Source organism: Rhodotorula paludigena (genome assembly GCF_050403205.1).
Source record: "Rhodotorula paludigena JCM10292 DNA, Rt_paludigena_JCM10292v1_ctg6, whole genome shotgun sequence".
Classification (NCBI taxonomy): domain Eukaryota; kingdom Fungi; phylum Basidiomycota; class Microbotryomycetes; order Sporidiobolales; family Sporidiobolaceae; genus Rhodotorula; species Rhodotorula paludigena.
This window is the reverse complement of record NW_027481452.1, coordinates 155,264-171,659: the sequence shown is the minus strand read 5'-3', so window position 1 is coordinate 171,659 and position 16,396 is coordinate 155,264. Positions and strand designations below refer to the sequence as shown.

General features: G+C 65.2%; 8 protein-coding genes across 8 annotated transcripts; 5 read left to right on the top strand and 3 right to left on the bottom strand.

Moving 5' to 3' along the window:
• Positions 1-288: 288 nt before the first annotated feature.
• JCM10292_003075 (CUE domain-containing protein) lies at positions 289-1,268 on the top strand (the record flags this gene model as incomplete). Its single annotated transcript, XM_076646799.1, has 5 exons — positions 289-291; positions 366-429; positions 527-696; positions 808-1,097; positions 1,196-1,268. The coding sequence occupies 5 exons, from the start codon at positions 289-291 to the stop codon at positions 1,266-1,268; spliced, it is 600 nt and encodes a 199-aa protein (XP_076507560.1).
• Positions 1,269-1,980: 712 nt separating this feature from the next.
• JCM10292_003074 (uncharacterized protein) lies at positions 1,981-3,068 on the top strand (the record flags this gene model as incomplete). Its single annotated transcript, XM_076646798.1, has 5 exons — positions 1,981-2,166; positions 2,223-2,435; positions 2,501-2,716; positions 2,771-2,812; positions 2,892-3,068. The coding sequence occupies 5 exons, from the start codon at positions 1,981-1,983 to the stop codon at positions 3,066-3,068; spliced, it is 834 nt and encodes a 277-aa protein (XP_076507559.1).
• Positions 3,069-3,323: 255 nt separating this feature from the next.
• Positions 3,324-4,711, bottom strand: HOM2 (aspartate-semialdehyde dehydrogenase; the record flags this gene model as incomplete). Its single annotated transcript, XM_076646797.1, has 5 exons — positions 3,324-3,356; positions 3,445-3,568; positions 3,628-3,677; positions 3,739-4,334; positions 4,423-4,711. 5 exons carry the CDS (start codon positions 4,709-4,711, stop codon positions 3,324-3,326), a joined length of 1,092 nt encoding a protein of 363 aa, XP_076507558.1.
• Positions 4,712-5,384: 673 nt separating this feature from the next.
• Positions 5,385-6,831, bottom strand: BNA6 (nicotinate-nucleotide diphosphorylase (carboxylating); the record flags this gene model as incomplete). The annotated part of the gene is made up of 7 exons (XM_076646796.1): positions 5,385-5,467; positions 5,627-5,920; positions 5,998-6,105; positions 6,168-6,244; positions 6,319-6,474; positions 6,534-6,589; positions 6,646-6,831. 7 exons carry the CDS (start codon positions 6,829-6,831, stop codon positions 5,385-5,387), a joined length of 960 nt encoding a protein of 319 aa, XP_076507557.1.
• A 448-nt stretch (positions 6,832-7,279) lies between these two features.
• JCM10292_003071 (uncharacterized protein) lies at positions 7,280-9,135 on the top strand (the record flags this gene model as incomplete). The annotated part of the gene is made up of 6 exons (XM_076646795.1): positions 7,280-7,376; positions 7,454-7,612; positions 7,728-7,786; positions 7,847-7,995; positions 8,072-8,426; positions 8,512-9,135. 6 exons carry the CDS (start codon positions 7,280-7,282, stop codon positions 9,133-9,135), a joined length of 1,443 nt encoding a protein of 480 aa, XP_076507556.1.
• Positions 9,136-9,385: 250 nt separating this feature from the next.
• On the top strand, positions 9,386-12,794 carry JCM10292_003070 (uncharacterized protein; the record flags this gene model as incomplete). Its single annotated transcript, XM_076646794.1, has 10 exons — positions 9,386-10,272; positions 10,331-10,674; positions 10,737-10,835; positions 10,899-11,438; positions 11,518-11,616; positions 11,678-11,731; positions 11,795-12,013; positions 12,072-12,214; positions 12,290-12,478; positions 12,564-12,794. The coding sequence occupies 10 exons, from the start codon at positions 9,386-9,388 to the stop codon at positions 12,792-12,794; spliced, it is 2,805 nt and encodes a 934-aa protein (XP_076507555.1).
• Positions 12,795-13,524: 730 nt separating this feature from the next.
• Positions 13,525-15,157, bottom strand: JCM10292_003069 (EBP2 family rRNA-processing protein; the record flags this gene model as incomplete). The annotated part of the gene is made up of 5 exons (XM_076646793.1): positions 13,525-13,907; positions 13,978-14,267; positions 14,340-14,467; positions 14,534-14,740; positions 14,807-15,157. 5 exons carry the CDS (start codon positions 15,155-15,157, stop codon positions 13,525-13,527), a joined length of 1,359 nt encoding a protein of 452 aa, XP_076507554.1.
• Positions 15,158-15,311: 154 nt separating this feature from the next.
• Positions 15,312-16,042, top strand: JCM10292_003068 (uncharacterized protein; the record flags this gene model as incomplete). Its single annotated transcript, XM_076646792.1, has 4 exons — positions 15,312-15,376; positions 15,443-15,624; positions 15,753-15,926; positions 16,005-16,042. 4 exons carry the CDS (start codon positions 15,312-15,314, stop codon positions 16,040-16,042), a joined length of 459 nt encoding a protein of 152 aa, XP_076507553.1.
• Positions 16,043-16,396: the final 354 nt, after the last annotated feature.

Here is a 16,396-nt window from a genome sequence, read left to right as displayed (position 1 = left end):
GCTACAGCTGCAACGCCAAGATGCTCGTCCCGCATCCGCCGCAGTCAAAGGAAGTCGAGGTGGTACCCGGCGCGAGGAGATGCCGAAGATGCGACGGCGGAAGAAGGGCCGAGAGCAAGGAGCGCCACTGGAGCAGCTCAGGTACATTCGGGCAGCAGTCAAAAGCAGTCTTAGTGCATCCACCGCACAGTCTGGGCGAGGCGAGCAGTGCGACCGGGGTCAAGCCACAACGACCTCATCGCCGTCCGCACACGACCGCGACACTCGCCTTCGCCAGAGACAGCCAGAATGGTGCGTGGGGATAGCCAGTACCGCAGTTAGGGTGGTACAGCATACCGACTAACCCGCTCGCCCTCGGTGTGCAGGACGAAGCACTCGGATGGGCCGTCGCTGCCGGCGTCTGCTACGCCGGCTACAAGCTCATCTTTGGTGCGCGCCGCTGCTTGTCTAGTTCAAGCTCACTGTGCTGGCCCATCCGCCGCACCCGTCGAAGCCAGATGAGGAGCTAACAGCTTCCCGCTCGCAGGCTCCTCGTCCTCTCGGCGACGACGGGACGTCCCGCAGGCCTCGATTGACCAGGTCTTGAGCGTGTTCCCGAACGTCTCGCAGGCTGCCGCTCGCTGGGAACTCGAGCGGAACGGCGGGAGCGTCGAGAGAGCCGTCGAGCGGGCGTTGCGAGAGGGCGGCTTGCCAGAGGTGCGTCGGCCAGTCCCGAGTCTCCCTGAGCGCATGCAGGCGCTGTCTTGAGTCTTCGTGCTCTGTCTTGTATACTCGCGGAATGGCGCTGACCTATCTGCCCGCAAAAAGCCTCCCGCGTCTTACTTCCCTCCGTCACCCGACGCGCTGGTCGTGCGACCTGGCACTCCGACGCAAGCGGCGCCCGCCGCAGCCGGATCTTCCGCATCTGCGCAGGCGAAGCGAGGACCGCCGCCATCGCTTATCGCCCGCCTCGGTTTGCAGGACAAGGTCGCGAGCGACGACAAGGGCAAGGCGAAGGAGGCCGAGGCGGCGAGCGCCACCGGCTGGTCAACGAGCGCGTCGGAGCGAGAGAAGAACCTGCGCGCGCGCAAGGAAAAGCTGGTGCTCGAGGCCAGGAGGTGCGTCTGCCTCTCGTTAGCCGGGCGCTTCTTGCGTTGCCGACGAAATCTCGGACGTTCTGCTGATTCGGTGCCTCTGGCATTCCTGTGCGCCGCAGGAAGCTTTTGGAAAAGCAGGCGCGGGCGAAGGAAGCGTCTGCGGCTGGTCCATCAGCCGAGACCTCCGATTGAAACTCGACTGCCTTGCGCCTTCCTTCGAACGCTGCCTTTCGTTGACTGTCCTCTGCTGTACTTCGACTGGGGACTGTTCTGTTCTCACTCTTCTGCTTCTTTCTGCGCCATGAGGTTACGCGCGTCCGCTTCCGCGGCTGCCGTCCACCCCGCCCGACATCTCCTGTCCGCTCGTCTGCCTCCATCGGTAAGTCCGCGACGGAGTCGTATCCGCGACGGAGTCGTATGCGCAGGTATGCGAACGCTGTCTTTCTTGCTTCCATACTGCACCCTGCTCCTGCTATGGACGGTACTACAGCCTTTGAGCGCAGGGTGTTGGCCGAGACCAAAGATTGGCCACACTTTTGCGGCAATTTCGTTGTCACGCTGCCGGTGGGCGACCCACACAGAGGCAGTTTCAAGAGGTGGCTTGACCAGTACAGACTGGACGTTGAGGGCACTCTCCGGCAGTGGGAGGCCCACCTCAGTCAGGCGCATCAGGACGAAGCTTTGCGTTGGCTTCATGGTTGCTCGAATCTCCTCGAGCACATTTCCAAGCACCCGACGCCGCAGCAGAAGCAGGACCCAGTCCGCTGGGCCATGCAAAGCTTGGTGAGCCTTGTTCAAGACCTCTTTTCACTGCGCTTCGCTGAACAGAGCGTCACTCTAGATTCCCCGCCAGTGGTTCGCGCGTCTGCCATACCTCACGGTGAACGGAGTTTCAGGGATCCCCATGCCGTCGGCAGCGAGGGCGCCAGGCCTGACGACCTCGAGGCCGTCGTCGCACCGACTCCACGCCGTCCCCTACCCTTCCGCGCAACACCATCCCTATTACTTGCCGAACCAACCTCCAGGGTCAGTGCTACCGCTTCCGGGTCCGCCGCAGCCCGGCTCGCACGCTCACGCCGAGATGGCCGGTGTGAGTCCCTTCTCTCGCACTGAGCAGTTCGCCGCCTGACACACTTGACTTGCCAGACTGCCGCACCGGTGGTTGCACGGCTCGATCAACTCGCTGCCGCGTGGCACGGAACTCCGTATGACCTCCTCCAGTACACCTCAACGGTGTCATTGCTCCTCACGACGACTACCTGGCACGCATTGTCAGAAAAGGCGCGAAACCTCTTGCTCGAGCTCTTGAATTCAACGGTCATGCTAGCGCAGAGCGGCTGCTCCCAGCTGTCGGGTCTGGTGTGTAATCCTTTCCATTAGCAGAGGTATGCGCACCGACGGCTCAACGCGCATCCGAGGAGCAGGCGCAACCTTTCCACTATCTCGCAATACTCGGCCTCGACTTTGACGATCGCGGCGCACACTACACGGCGCCGCCTGGTGTTCCGTTCCCATGGGATCCGTCGGGCGAGCCGAACTTCATATACGATCCCCTTGCGCCGTCTGCAGTCCCGGGCATCCCGTCCCTGCCGCCGCCGACCATGTCGGGGTCGCAGAACCTTCCTCACTACCTTCCAGGTGTGCGTTGCAAAGTTACGCCACTGGTTCCGTCCCGCTCACGCTCGCATTGACAGCACTCGACTGCCGGACAAGCGCCGTCTCCGCATGCAGTTCATGTCAGTGCGATTCTTCCATTTCGCCAGCTCTGCGCTGCTCAATCCTCCACACGTCGGGGCTGATCATTCATGTATCCAGCACCATGTGCATCACCAGCACGCGCACAACCCGCACCCGCACACTCACCCGGGCTATCCTCCTTCGTCGATGGGCCCGCACTCGCTCGCGCACTGGCATCGCCGCCTCAACCTCCGCCAGGCGCAGCGGTACCGCACCACGCCGGAGCGCTTCCGGGACGCTGGGTTGCTCGAGTAGAGCCTCATGCAAGGACTGTTTTGCGGACATCGATGCATCTTTGCCCAGCGGGGCTTTCTCTGCGAGACCCAGCTTGAGTCGCCAAGGTTTGCGACGAATTGAGCGCGAATGACCAGCTCGTCGCGAAGCAGTCGAGCCCGAATCGAGCCAGAGCGGAAAGCAAAGAGTCGAAAGCTCACTCTGCGCGCGCGAAAGACTGCGAAAGAAACGACAAAAGAGGACCTCTAGATTGCCCGCCCGGAAACGTCCCCCACCCTAGACAATGTTCTTTGCCACCGCGTACTCGGCCTACAAGCGCAACGAACTGCGTCAGGGACCTGCGCACTCCGATGCGACCGACGGGAAGGGCTAGAAGGCGCGCGGAGAAAAGACGCACGTTGATGATGGAGCTCGTCGCCGCGCCGATCGAGACGTTGTTGGACAGGACGGCAAACTTGACGTCGAACACGGGGCACTCGCGCACCCGCCCGACGTGGACGCACGCGCCCTCCTGGTGGTACCTGCGAATGGCAACCTGGTGAGCTGCAATTATCGAAAGCGGAAGAGGCAGCGAACGAACCGGTCAAGTCGCGGCTGGGGGCGGTCGGGAGCGTCGTGCACAACGATAGCCTGTGAGGGGACGAGCACGGAGTGAGCGCTGCCACACGTTCTTAAAGGCGGCGCGACGCACCTGCTGCGGCGCCGAAGGGCAGCCGAGCTTCTGCACCTCGCAGTAGAAGGAGCGGAGCGCGTCCTTGACCTGCTGGGGCGACGGCGGCGGGCGGCGGGCAAAGCGGACCGAGGCGCACTCGAGGTGGCCGTCGAGGACGGGGACGCGGTTGCACGCGGCCGAGACCTTCATCGGGTGCTTCGAGTGCATGTCAAACTCGGTGAGGTCGTCGCTGAGGCCGCCGAGGATCTTTGCGAGCTCCCACTCGATCTTCTCCTCCTCCTTGCCGATGTACGGCACGACGTTGTCGAGGATGTCGAGCGACGGAACGCCCGGGTACCCGGCGCCCGAGATGGCCTGCATGGTCGTGACGACGACCGTCTCGAGCGGGCCGAATGCCTTTTCGAGCGCGTGGAACGGGATGGCGATGCCCGTCGTCGAGCAGTTGGCGTTGGTGATGATGAAGCCCTTCTCGAGGCCGAGCGTCTTCTTCTGGTGCGGGATCATGGCAAAGTGGCTCGGGTTGACGAGCGGGACGACGAGGGGCACGAGCGGGTCGCGGCGGAAGTTGCCCGCGTTCGAGAAGACGGCGTACTCTGCTTTCCGCAGTGCCTCCTCTGTGTCGACGGAGGCCCAACGAGTCAGCCTGGTTGCCCACCACGCTTTGACACCTCGGAGGACAGCAAGAGGGAGAGCGAGACGCACCGACATCACCGGCGACATCGCTGTCGAGGCCCGAGAAGACAATGTCGACGTCGCCGAACTGGTCGACCTCGCACGTCTTGACGACCATGTCGAGGACGAGCTTGGGGATGGGGACGCTCTGCTTCCAGCGGACGACGTCCTTGTAGGCCTTGCCGGCCGAGCGGGGCGAGGCGTTGAGGGACGCGATGCGGAAGTAGGGGTGCGCGGCGAGGAGGCAGATGAAGCGCTGGCCGACGGTGCCGGTCGCGCCGGCGATGGCGACCTTGACTTCACGCGTAGGCTGCGACATGACTTGGGCGGGGGACGGGGCCGGAACGGGGCGAGCGCGAGGCCGGAGAGGGACGGAGGCCGGGCGAGGGAGCCTGCAGCACGGCGACGACCGCACAAGAAGAAGCGCCGTCAGCACGAGCTCCTACGTCAAGGCTCATCAGGGCTGCGTGGGCAAGCGTAGCAACGCACGCTGCGAGCGAGGCGAGCTGGCGACTCGGCGAGAGCGGGCGGAGCGAGAGGCGGTTCCGGGAGGAGAGCGCGGCGGCAGCGGAGTCTGGCAGGGCACAGAGGGCGCAGAAAGTGGTCAGAGCTGCACTCGCACTCGCAAGGACCCACTCCAGCTCACCAGACACACGCGGCGACGAGGACCGAGGGCGATGGGCCCGCTTCCGACTTCGCCGCGCTCGACGCTCGCGGCTTGACTCTCTCGGCTCTCGTCCATCCGCTCACAGAGTCAGATGGGGTGCTGCGCGCCGAGCGCACCTCTTTCTCGTCGGATCGAACCAGACGCGCGAAAGAACCAGGCCGATCCGTTTGGTTCCCGCTCTCTTCCCACTTTCCCGCTCGCCATCGCTTCCGCGGCAGGACCGTCGCGCGACTCGACCGATTTTCGCCCACACCGTGGCTGCCGCTTCGACGCTCGTGATTGATACTGGTCGTGGCAATGCAATTTTCTGCCCCATTCCCGATACTCAGGACCGCTTCTGGATTTTGAGCGAGAAGTCGACGATGGGTGTCCCTTGGTGAATCGCCGAGGTCGACAGGATGTCGACGTCTGCGTATCAAAGGAGGTCAGACCTGAAGCGTCTCTGACCTGGGGGCGCTGGAGCGGCCAGGCCCATCGCGAGAGGAAGCGCTGCAACCCAGCGACATCGTCCCGACAGCCGACAATTTCGAAGCTTGGCCGAGCCGGAGGGAGGAATCCGACACGCACCGGGACACAAGCTCTCGGCCATGTTCTCCTCCGTCAGCCCACCACTAACCTCGACCAAGCACCGCTTGACAACCCCGCTCGCCCTCGCGCCCTCGCCCGTCTCGCGCGCCCAGTCGTCCCGCAGCGCGCGCGCCGCGTCGGCGATCCCCTGCGGCGTAAAGTTATCGAGCATGACAATGTCGGCGCCGGCCGAGATGGCTTCGCGCGCCTCGGCGAGCGACTGGCACTCGACGTGCACGCGCAGCGCAAAGCCCGCGGTTGACTTGGCGGCGTGCACCGCTTGCGTGATGGAGCCTGACGCAAACGGACCGGAGTGGAGAGGTCTCGAGTTCAGCGGGCGCGAATTTGACGAGCGGACAGGGGCGGCTCACCCTTGGACCAGACGTGGTTGTCCTTGAGCATGACCATGCTCGATAGGTCGTAGCGGTGCGGGTCGACGCCGCCAACGAGCATGCCGTACTTCTCGACGATGCGAAACCCTGTCGAGGAGCACGATGAGCGGAAATGGTGGTGCGGATTCAAGGAGGTGAGAGCGGCGCACCAGGCGTCGTCTTGCGCGTCCCTGCGATGATGCCCTCCCACCCAAGTTGCCTCGCCTTGACAAGGACTCGCCGCGACCTGTTTCGCAACGCAGAGGTCAGGACAATTCCGGCGAGGCGCGGCAGAACCGTAGAGCGGGACCGCAGACGCACTTCCATGCGATGCCACTGCAGCGCGCCATCGTGTTGAGCGCGACGCGCTCGCCGAGGAGAAGGCACCTTGCCGGGCCGCGCACGGTCGCCACCTTGATCTTGTGCGTCTCGGACGTGGGAAGGACGGGTACGCCCTCTTCGAGGTGCCATTCGACGCTGTTCACGTCCGGGTAAGCGGGTGCAAGTGAGAGAAGCAGCGAAAAGGGAGAACCTACGTGCAGCCGAGCTGTGCAAAGATCTCGTTCACAAAGGGCACGCCGGCAAGGACGCCCTGCAGTGCGTGTGGTGAGCCGCGGGACGAGCGGGTATTGAGGGAAACGGACAGACCTCGCTCTTTCCCCAGAGGGTGGCCTCCTCGAGGGTCTCTCCGACGACGAACCCGCCATAGTCGAAGGAGGGGGTGTCCTCTGCGAGCCAGGCGGTGATGACGGCCTTCCACGAGGGCGGGAGGAGGTGGGCATAGGTGCCGAGCGGGGCGGGGACGGTGAGGGGGATGCTCGCGGCGATGGACATGGCTGTGGGTGGGGTCCTTGGGTTGTACTGACTCTACTGAGCGTGTGTGGCTCTGCTCAAGCGCAGCAGGAGCGAGTCGAGGGGAGAGACGGCGGCCAACATGTTCATCAGCTCCGGCGCCAAGTCGAGTGGATCCGCCTCGGCTCAGCTGCACCGAGGCGACCGGGAAGAGGGCTGGACTGTTTGAATGCTTCTTGTTAGATCGTCTGCACCTGCCCCGCTTGCTCCTGCTCGCTCGCTCAGCTTGCGCTGCCTCGCTTCTCCCCCGCACTTCCGCGTTCATCCGCCCGCAGCCTTCCGCCCGCTCCTGCTGCTGTATCTCGCCCGAGTCCGAAGCCACCTGCTTGCCGTGCTGACCTGCTGAGCCGGGGCTGCTCCTGGCTGTTGCGCGCCTCCCTCCTCTCACCCTGCTCCTCTCCGCCTTATCGCCCATTCCCTCTTCCACACCATGCTGGCCGCCGCCGACATCCAGTGGGTCTTTCGCGGTACCGTCATTAAGCCGCACACCGGGCGCAACGTCGACATCTGCGAGGAGCAGCTCATCGGTGCGCGTCTTCCTTCTGCGGCCCGCGGACCATCCCCTTCGAGTCGAAGAGCTGACCTCGACCTTCGTCCCGCCCAGTCGTCGACAAGCAGGGTTACATCGCGCACAGCGCACCCGCTGGAGGAGCAGAGTCTGCAGCTGTGCTGGACCTCGTCGACAAAGGCGAGGTCGCAAAGGACCGCTTTGTCGAGCTAGGTGCCGACGGGTGGTTGCTGCCAGGCTTTGTCGACACGCACAGTGCGTTGAACTCGTTCATTCGCGGCGCATGCGCTTGCTCAGAAAGGAGGCGGACGGCTCGACCCGAGCCACACAGCGCGTCGCCCGTAGCATCTCGCTGATCTTGCCGTTACAGTCCATGCGCCGCAGTACATCAACGCCGGAATGGCGCTCGACAAGCCACTGATGGAATGGGCAAGTTGCGGCTTCCGCCATTCAGCATGAGGTCCCCGCACTGAACGCTCGAAAGTGCAGCTCGAGGCATACACATTCAAAGCCGAGTCGCGCATCGACCGCGACCCGAACGGGCTGGGCAAGCGCGTTTACGCTCGGTTGGTGCAGCGCTTGTTGCAGAACGGGACCACCGCTGCGAGCGTGTTTGGCACCATTTCCGTCGAAGCAAAGTGCGTCGCTCCGTTGCCGCTCCGTTCGCCACGACGCAGAATTTTGCCCCGAAGCTTACTCTCCCCCTCATCACAGCCTCGTTCTCGCACAAGCCTTCCTCGATGCTGGCATTCGCGGCCAAATCGGCAAAGTCGCGATGGACCAGCACTCGATCCCGACCTACGTCGAGACGACCTCCTCGTCCCTCTCCGCGACGCGCACCTTCATCGAGCGCATGCGCGTGCTCGACCCTGCACCGCAGCCCCTCGTCGAGCCCGTCATCACGCCGCGCTTCGTCCCGACGTGCAGCCTCGAGCTGCTCCGAGGCTTGGCCGACCTGGCGCGGGAGACGGGCACGCGCGTCCAGTCGCACATGTGCGAGAGCGAGGGGATGGTCACTGTCTGTCGCGAGATGCTCGGCGGCAAGAGCGACGTCGAGGTTCTTGACGAGGTGTGCTTCCGTTTGCCAGTCTCTCTCCGCCTCGATCCACTCCGCCCTATCCACTCGCACGAGACTGACACGTTGCACACCCCAGCTCGGCCTCCTGCACGACCGCTCCCTCATGGCGCACTGCACGCACTCCTCCGCGCCGGACCTCGCTCTCCTCTCCCGAACGGGCACCTCGATCGCGCACTGTCCGCTCTCGAACGTATACTTCAGCGCCGAGCGGCAGCTCCCGCTGCGCGAGGCGTGGGATGCAGGCGTGCGCGTCGGGCTCGGGTCCGACATCTCGGGCGGGTACCGCGTCGGGCTCGACGAGAACATGCGCTGGGCGGTTGGCGTCTCGAGGTTGCGCGAGGGGAGGCGCGCAGAGGTGCGCGTCGGCGGGAAGGAAGAGGAGGAGGGGGAGGAGAAGAGCCTCGCGATTTCGTGGAAGGAGGCGATCTACCTCGCGACGCTCGGCGGCGCGCAGGCGCTCGGGCTCGACCGCGACGCGCGCCGCGTCGGGACGCTCGACGTCGGCGCCGCGTTCGACGCGCAGTGGATCGAGGTCGGCGGGCCGGCGAGCCGCGTCGACTGGTTCGACCTCGAGGAGGAGGAGGGCGGCGAGGGGAGGCGCGTTACGACCGAGGAGAAGGTCGAGAAGTGGTGGTCGAACGGGAGCGAGGTCGACCGCAAGGCCGTGTGGGTTCAGGGGACACGCGTGTACAGCCAGTAGCGGATTTAGAGCGATGTAGCAGCGTCCAAAGCGAGAAGCGACGAGGAGTGAGAGCGCATCAAGCAGTAAGGCAAGCGTCTCTCGAGCTCTCGTTGCTCTCAGGAGACCAGTACAAGGATCCGAAGGCTGTCCAGCAGAGTCTGGCGGCGAGTCCTGGAGATGAAGTCTATCGCTTCGTCGCGCCGACAAACAACGGCTCTCGCTTTGACATCTCGCTGCTTTCGCTGGAGAGCGCGGCAGAGCGGGCAGGATGCCTCCTCGACCTCGACGCAGCGCAGCCTCGACGAGCTACGCGCACCTCCTGCAGCCGCTCCAGCTCTCGTCCTCCGGCTCATCTTCCGATTCCGACACGCCTGCCCAGGCCGCAGACGGCGCGCCCAAGCCCAAAAAGCGCAAGCGCAAGCCCGTCTACATCCCCGAAGACTCGTCCGGCTCCGAGTTTGAGCTTCCGGACAAGCAGGACGGCAAGGGCAGTGGGGCCGACGCGGCTGCGTCCGACGACGACGACGACGACGACGACAGCGCAGCGCTCGACGACGATGACGACGACCTCGGCTCAGGCGGGTCAGTCAGCGGCGCGAGCGGCCTCAGCGGGTCCATCGTCGGCGGGTCGCCCGGTCCTGGTCGCGGCGGACGAGGCAGGGGGCGCGGCGGGCGCAGAGGCGGCGGCCGGACGGGAGGGCGCGGCATAAACGCCGCCACAGAGCCGCAGCACGCTGTCGTCGTCACGGCCGGGGCGACCGCCACGCGCAGGGGCGATGCGGGCGCTCTCCCGCCGCGGGCGACCGTACCCGCCAAGCACCCGTACACCGCCCTCGGCTCGCAGCACAGCTACGTTGGACCGCTCGCGAGTTTGACGCCGGCACGTCGACTGGCAGATGCTGGCGGCAAGGGCAAGGCGCGGTCTTTCGCGGCGGGAGAGGCTGCCGACCCGCTCGTTCTCACGGACGACCAGGTCCACGGCCTGCTCGAGACCTGGACCGGTAGCCCCTTTGGAGTGGAGAAGGACGAAGCGTGGGACTTTGGTTGGCTTCCCGGCCGCTACGAACGGGAGGGGGACAGCATCCGCGAGCGCCCGCGGTGGGGCGGCTGGTACGACGAGGTCAAGGCGCCCGAGATGGGTATGGTACCCGAAGGGTACGTCATTTGTCTTTGCTCAGTACACACACTTGCCAACTGACCGCTCTCCTCGCAGTGACCGCGCCGCCTACCTTCCGACCCAAGTCTACAGCAACCGTCCGGCTCCCCTCTTCGCGCCCTCTGTTCCGCTAGCAGGGCCGAACGGCGAAGCTCCCGCTGGCGCAGACAGCGCCGCCGACTCGCCTGCGCCGGGCACCCCTGGTCCGCTCGCAGACGAACTTCCCGTTCCGCCGCCTGAATTCGGTGCGGCGGTCGCGGGTCCGTCGGACACGCAGATGCAGGACTCCGCGGCGAGTGGTTCTGGGAGCGTGCGTCTCCGGGTCGGGAAGGTGCTTGCGAAGGGCGTCGATACGGGAGAGGAGGTGCTCGAGCTCGCGAGGCTCGAGACGAAGCGACTTGGTTCGTTCCCTTCGCACTGTCTCCTTGCATACTCAGCAGGTGCTGACGCTCAGTTGCTGCAGATGAAGTCGTCCACCGTAAGCCGGGCCACATTTTCAACGCCGGCGGACCCATCTCGAGTGTTAAGTGGGCGCCACGTCCCGACGGACCTGCCGACAAGGGTGCGCTCGCCTCGACTGTCTCAAACACGCTTCATGCTGACCTCGCTCACTTCACTCAATCAGAGTACTTGCTCGTCGCGACCTCTTCCGACCCCGAGGCTCCGCTCCGCCACGTCCCCTCCTCCTCTTCCTCCTCGCCACCCCGCAGCGCCCTCCAGCTCTGGTCCGTTCCGGCCTCGAGCGCGACCGAATTCTCGCCCCAGACGGCCGAGGACGCGCAGGAGCGCATGCGCCTCGAAATGGTGCTGTGCCTGCCGGACGGGATGGGCGACGCGAGTTCGCTCGAGTGGTGCCCGATGGGCGGGACGGGCGGGACCGCGGATGCAAGCGAGCCGAGCGGTGGAGACGCGTCGGCAAAGCCGGGCAAGGGCAAGGGCAAGGGCAAGGGCAAGGGCAAGGGCAAGGGCAAGGGCAAGGGAAAGCAGAAGGAGGACGCGATGGATGTCGAAGGCGACGAGGGAATAGCGGCCGACTCGAGGGACAAGCTCGGGATTGTCGCGGCCGCATTCGCGGACGGGAGCGTCGGCGTCTTTGTCGTACCGTGCCCCGAAGACGCTCGCGAGCGGGCTGGGCTGGCGGCTGACAGTGAAGAGCCTGCCTACAGTGCGTCGCGTTCTGCGTCCACGGCACTTCGCGTTATCAATGATGCAGCAATGCTGATCCGTGGTGTTGCGATCTACAGTCACAATCTCGCCTGCTCTGCGCCTCCGTCTGCCCGATACCACCTGCTTCTCGGTGGCGTGGGGCAGCCACGAGGTGCTGGCGGTAGGCTGCATGAACGGTACGCACAGCTCGTCTCGCTTTGACTCAAGAGCGCGACTGATCAGGATTGTGATATGTAGGCTACATCGCCGTCTGGCGGGTCGGTGCTGCGCTGCGCGCCGGCAAAGCGCCGGGTCCGTGGCCATGTTTTGAGCGTCGCACTAGCGATTGGACCTGACGCCCTTCATGACATGCAGAGCGCCCTCTGCGCCCAACGCACTACTATCCCGCCCACGCTGGTCTGATCAGGGCGCTCGTCTTTGTCGCTACGCCGCCGCCCTCGCTCTTGGACCGCGAGCAGCACGATTTCGATGCCCCACCGACCGGTCTCCTCTCCGCCGGCTATGACGGCAGCACGATCTTGAGCGACCTGCGCGACCCGAGCGGCAATTGTACTGTCCTCGCTCACGACCGCGGTTCGCCTCGTAGACTTTCGCTTAGCGATCGAAACGCTGACACAGCTCTTTGCTGCAGGTCCGTTCTGCACGGTCGACTTCTTGCCGGCGACTGGTCTCGCGTACTCGCACGATCAGGAGGACCGCGCCAAGGGACTTGGGCTCAAGCCCACCTACCTGGGCAACGAGAGCAGGATCGGCGTCCACCGTGGCCACATCTGGGTACGTCGTAACAGGTCTGACAGCTCTGCGAGCTCCCAAACTGCATGCTCACCCGGCGTCTGTCCTGCTGTTCAGTCCGTCGCCTGCTCTACCCACCACCCCTTCGTCCTCTCGACCTCGTCCGATGGCTCGGCGATGTTCATGTCGGGCATCCGCTCGATGCGCAAGCGTCGCGTGCGTGGTCACTTCTGCCACAAGCTCTTCCGCCTCGAGTACGAGCGCGAGACGGGCGAGGTGCGCATGTGGGACAACCTGGACGTCGAGGTGCGTGCGCTCGCTTCAGCCCCGACGCTTCTGCGAGCCGGACTACTCCGACGCGCAAGTGCTGATGTCAATCGCTTGCTTGCAGTTTCGCCAAGCGCTCGACCCAGGCAATCCGTACGGCAAGAGCAAGCCCGCCGCGGCAGTGTCGTCCGCGACCGAGACGTCGACGTCGGCCTGGCCGCTCGAGCAAGCCGTGACGGCGGGCGCATGGCACCCTGCGCTGAACCGCGCGCCGCTATGTGCGACGGGAACGGCGCTCGGGATCGGGAGGGTTGACTGGACCGAGGGGACGGTGGCATTTGGAAAGGCGAAGTGAAGGCGGCCAGCAACGAAGAGACGCGCCGGCTTGTTCGCTCTTCTTCGGTCGTCGTCGTCGCGCACGAGGAGAGAGTGTGTCAGGTTTGTGGATGCTCATCTTTCTTTGCTTTTTCGCGCTCGGCTGCAGTCGGGGTGCGGCTTCTGCTTGCGTCGTCGCTTCCCACCTATTGGTTTCCCTTCCGGCTAGTTGTGCTGCCGCCTCTCCCACCCTCGATCATCATCTGCAACGTCCTTGACGACAGACCCGACCACACTGGGCTTGACAGCCTGGAGAAGCGCTGCGCCCGCTCAAACGCGGCTGCAACTCGGCGTCCCTGAGGACGAGTCATAATGGCTCTGCCAAGGCTTACGCCCGGCCTAACGGCGCATTTTGAGGTGAATGTCTTTTACATCTACGCAGTTCGTGAGCGCTTGCCGCCCTTTGCCAGCAGTAGGCACTGGCACGTCGAAATTGTCTCGCCTGCTTGCTCGCCTGCGACCGACGCGACCTTCTCAGCCTTCCACTGCCATCCTTTCTCCCTCCCGATGGAATCTGGCCTGATGCACACTACACTCGGCGAGCAGGTGCAAAGCACAGTGCGCGGAGCGGATGAGGAACGGCCACTGCCTGAATGGCCCGAAGCGAGTGCAGAGTTTCGTGCACAGGACCAGCGAAGCGCGCAGGACCATCTCGCTCACGAGAGCGAACGGACGAGGGGACAAGAGGTTGCACATGGCACCGCGAGGCACTACTGCTGCCTCCGGCTCTTCCCCGGGCGGTTCTTCGCCGCGCCGCCCCTCCCTCCCCCGCCCCTCGCGCCTCCCCTCCCGCCCCTCCCACCGCCGCGCCCGCGCCCTCCGCCGCCACGCCCTCCAACCGCACCGCCGCCGCCAAACCCGCCGCCGTCCTCGCGGTCGTTGTTCTGCTTGGCGCGGCGCCCGCCCGACCCGCCAAAGCCGTACTTTTTGTCGCGCGCGTTGCGCGAGAGGCCGTTGCGCGCGCGGCCGGGGCGCTCCGACTCGTTGAGCTTGCGCTTCTTGCTGCCCGCCGCGCCCGACGAAGACGCGAGCGCGTCCTCGAGCGCAATGTCAAAGTCTTCGCCGCCAAAGGTCGCGTCGCCCGACTTGCGCTCTGAAGGAGACGAGGGGCGACAGCGTCAGTTTGAGAAAAGCGAAGGAGAGGGGCAGGAAGCGCAACGCACTCTTCTTGAGGCTGTCGAGCTTGTCGCCGACGGCCTTCTTCTCGCGCTCGCGCTCGCGCAGGCGCTCGACCTGGACCTTTTTGCCAAACTTTTTCGCGTCGCGGAGCTTGCGCGCATCCTCGCTCGCCTTGATGCCGGCCTGCTCGTCGAGGAGCGCCTGGCGGATTTTGGCCATGTGCGCGTCCGTCTTGACCATCTCGGCAAAGTAGTCGGACGGGCGGTGGAACGGGAGGTCGGCTTGCGAGAAGAGCTTCTCGGCGTGCATCGCGGCCCACAGCGACTGCTTGTAGCTGTCACGAGGGCGAGAGAGGGAGGTCAGTACGGACAGAGCGGGAATGGACGGATGCAGGCGAGAAACGCACAACTCGAGCTCGCGTTCGAGGTCGTTGTTGGCGTCGGGAATGTTGAGCGGCGTAGGGTTGGTCAGGGTGAGCGTGTCGAAGAAGCCGGCGTCCGTCTTGAACGTCGCGAGCACGCGCTCGAGCGCGACCTGCGCGGAAGCAGCCAGGGTCAGTCCGGCGGTCTCGAACCGGAGCAGGGCGAAGGGCAGGCGTACCTTGTCGTTGGTCGTGGTCTGCTCAACGGGGACGACGTCGGCCTCGTCGGCGCCCTCGAGCTCCTCGTAGGGCCTGAGCGCCGCCTCCTCCGCCTCGAGCTCCTCGTCCTCTTCCTCGTCGTCTTCCTCATCGTCCTCGTCCGAGCCCTCCTCCTCCTCTTCGCCGTCGATCAGACCGAGTTCTGCAGCGTCGACCTCGCCCAGCAGCTGCGGAAAGGTGACAAGGTCAATCGCGAGGGAAGCGGAAGACGGGCTAGGAGTGCGAGTGCGCACCTCCATCATGCGCTCGAGTGCTTCGGGTGTGACGTCGTCCTCCTCCTCATCGTCGTCCTCGTTGTCGTCGCTGTCGTCCTCGCCGCTGAGCGGGCCCTCCTCGCCGTCGTCTCCGAGCATGAGGACGTCCTCGTCGTCGTCCTCAAGGTCCTCCTCGTCGTCGTCGAGCTCGTCTGCGGTCGAGGGTGCATTGTCGACGTGGTCGGGGGAGCTCTCACGCGGGAGCGGGGTGGCCTTTGCCTTTGTGAGCTGGGCCCTGGGGGACGGGGCGGGGCGGGCGGGCTGCTTGCCCTTGGCCTTGCCCTTGGCCTGTGGCTTTGCGGGTGTGGGCTGGGTGCGGGTCTTTGGCATGGTGTACTTCTCGAGTACTTGGCAGGTAGCCAGCCGGTAGAGAGAGCGAGCCCAAGTCGACGCGATCGCGCGAGAGCTTGGACGAGCTGCCGAGCACCGCCTCGCTCCGCCTCTGCCGCCCTCGCCCTCTCTCTCTCTCCCACGAACCAGAGCCATGGCAAAGTCGCTCAGGTCAAAGCACAACCGCGCATTCCGCGCAAAGAAGCGCGACGACGACAAGTGCGCTCTCCCCCGTCGCCTCCCCCCACTCCTCGCACCCGCTCACGAGCCCGCACAACCCCGCAGGTCCGCCTACAAGATCGCTCAGGACCTCCGCATGCAGCGCATGAGCGCACAGCTCAAGGCCAGCTCGCTCAAGCCCCGCGCCCTCACCGACAAGGAGGAGTGGGAGCGGAAACAGGAGGGCTACGAGACCGTCAGCGAGGACGGCGAGCAGACGGCGGCAGCAGACAGCAAGGCAGACGGCGGTGCGGCGCGCTTCTCTCGGTGCAGGGGCCCGGCGGACAACCGTCCTCACAGCGAGGCGGTGCTGCCGGCCCACGAGGCGTCCCACGGTCACGCACGCCCGACTGACTTTCCGGGAGCACATTGACAGGCATGGAAGTCGACGGCACGGCCTCGACGTCGGGCGCGCAGGCCGGCGGCGACGAGCCCAAGGCCAAGGTGTCGACCTCGGGCCCGCGCATGTCGCGCCGCGAGTCGTACCGCTCGTCCAAGGGCTTCACCGTCAAGCAGACGCCCAAGACGCACTTCCGCGCTGCGGGAGAGAGTGCGTCGCAGCGCCCCTTGCCAGTCTTTCGCGCGCTGACTGTGACTGACTTTCTTCCCCTCCCTCCGCCACTTGCAGAGAAGCGCATGGGTTGCAAGCCCCAACGCCGGCGCTAAGCGACTGTCGCCATCTTCCATCGCGCCTACCATTCCTGGTTTCCACGCCCTTGTTATCCCGTCTAGACTCCTCGTTGTGCTGTACCGTGTGGGCCTTTTCCTCTCTTCCCGTGTGTGTAGGTTGGCGCACAGGCGCGTCCGGCAGTGTACAACAGTGCGCATTCTCTTCGCGTTCTCTCCGTGCGGTGCACCTCGCGCTTTGCTTGCGCCCCCGCTTTCGCCGCTGCTTCTCGGTGTCTCCTCTTTTCGCCGCTGGGGCCCTCCGTCGGACTCGCCGGCCTCGTCTCCGGTTTCTCCTCTCGTAGTCGCGGACATGCCGTCTCGCCGCACCGCGCCGGCTATGTCCCCGAGCAG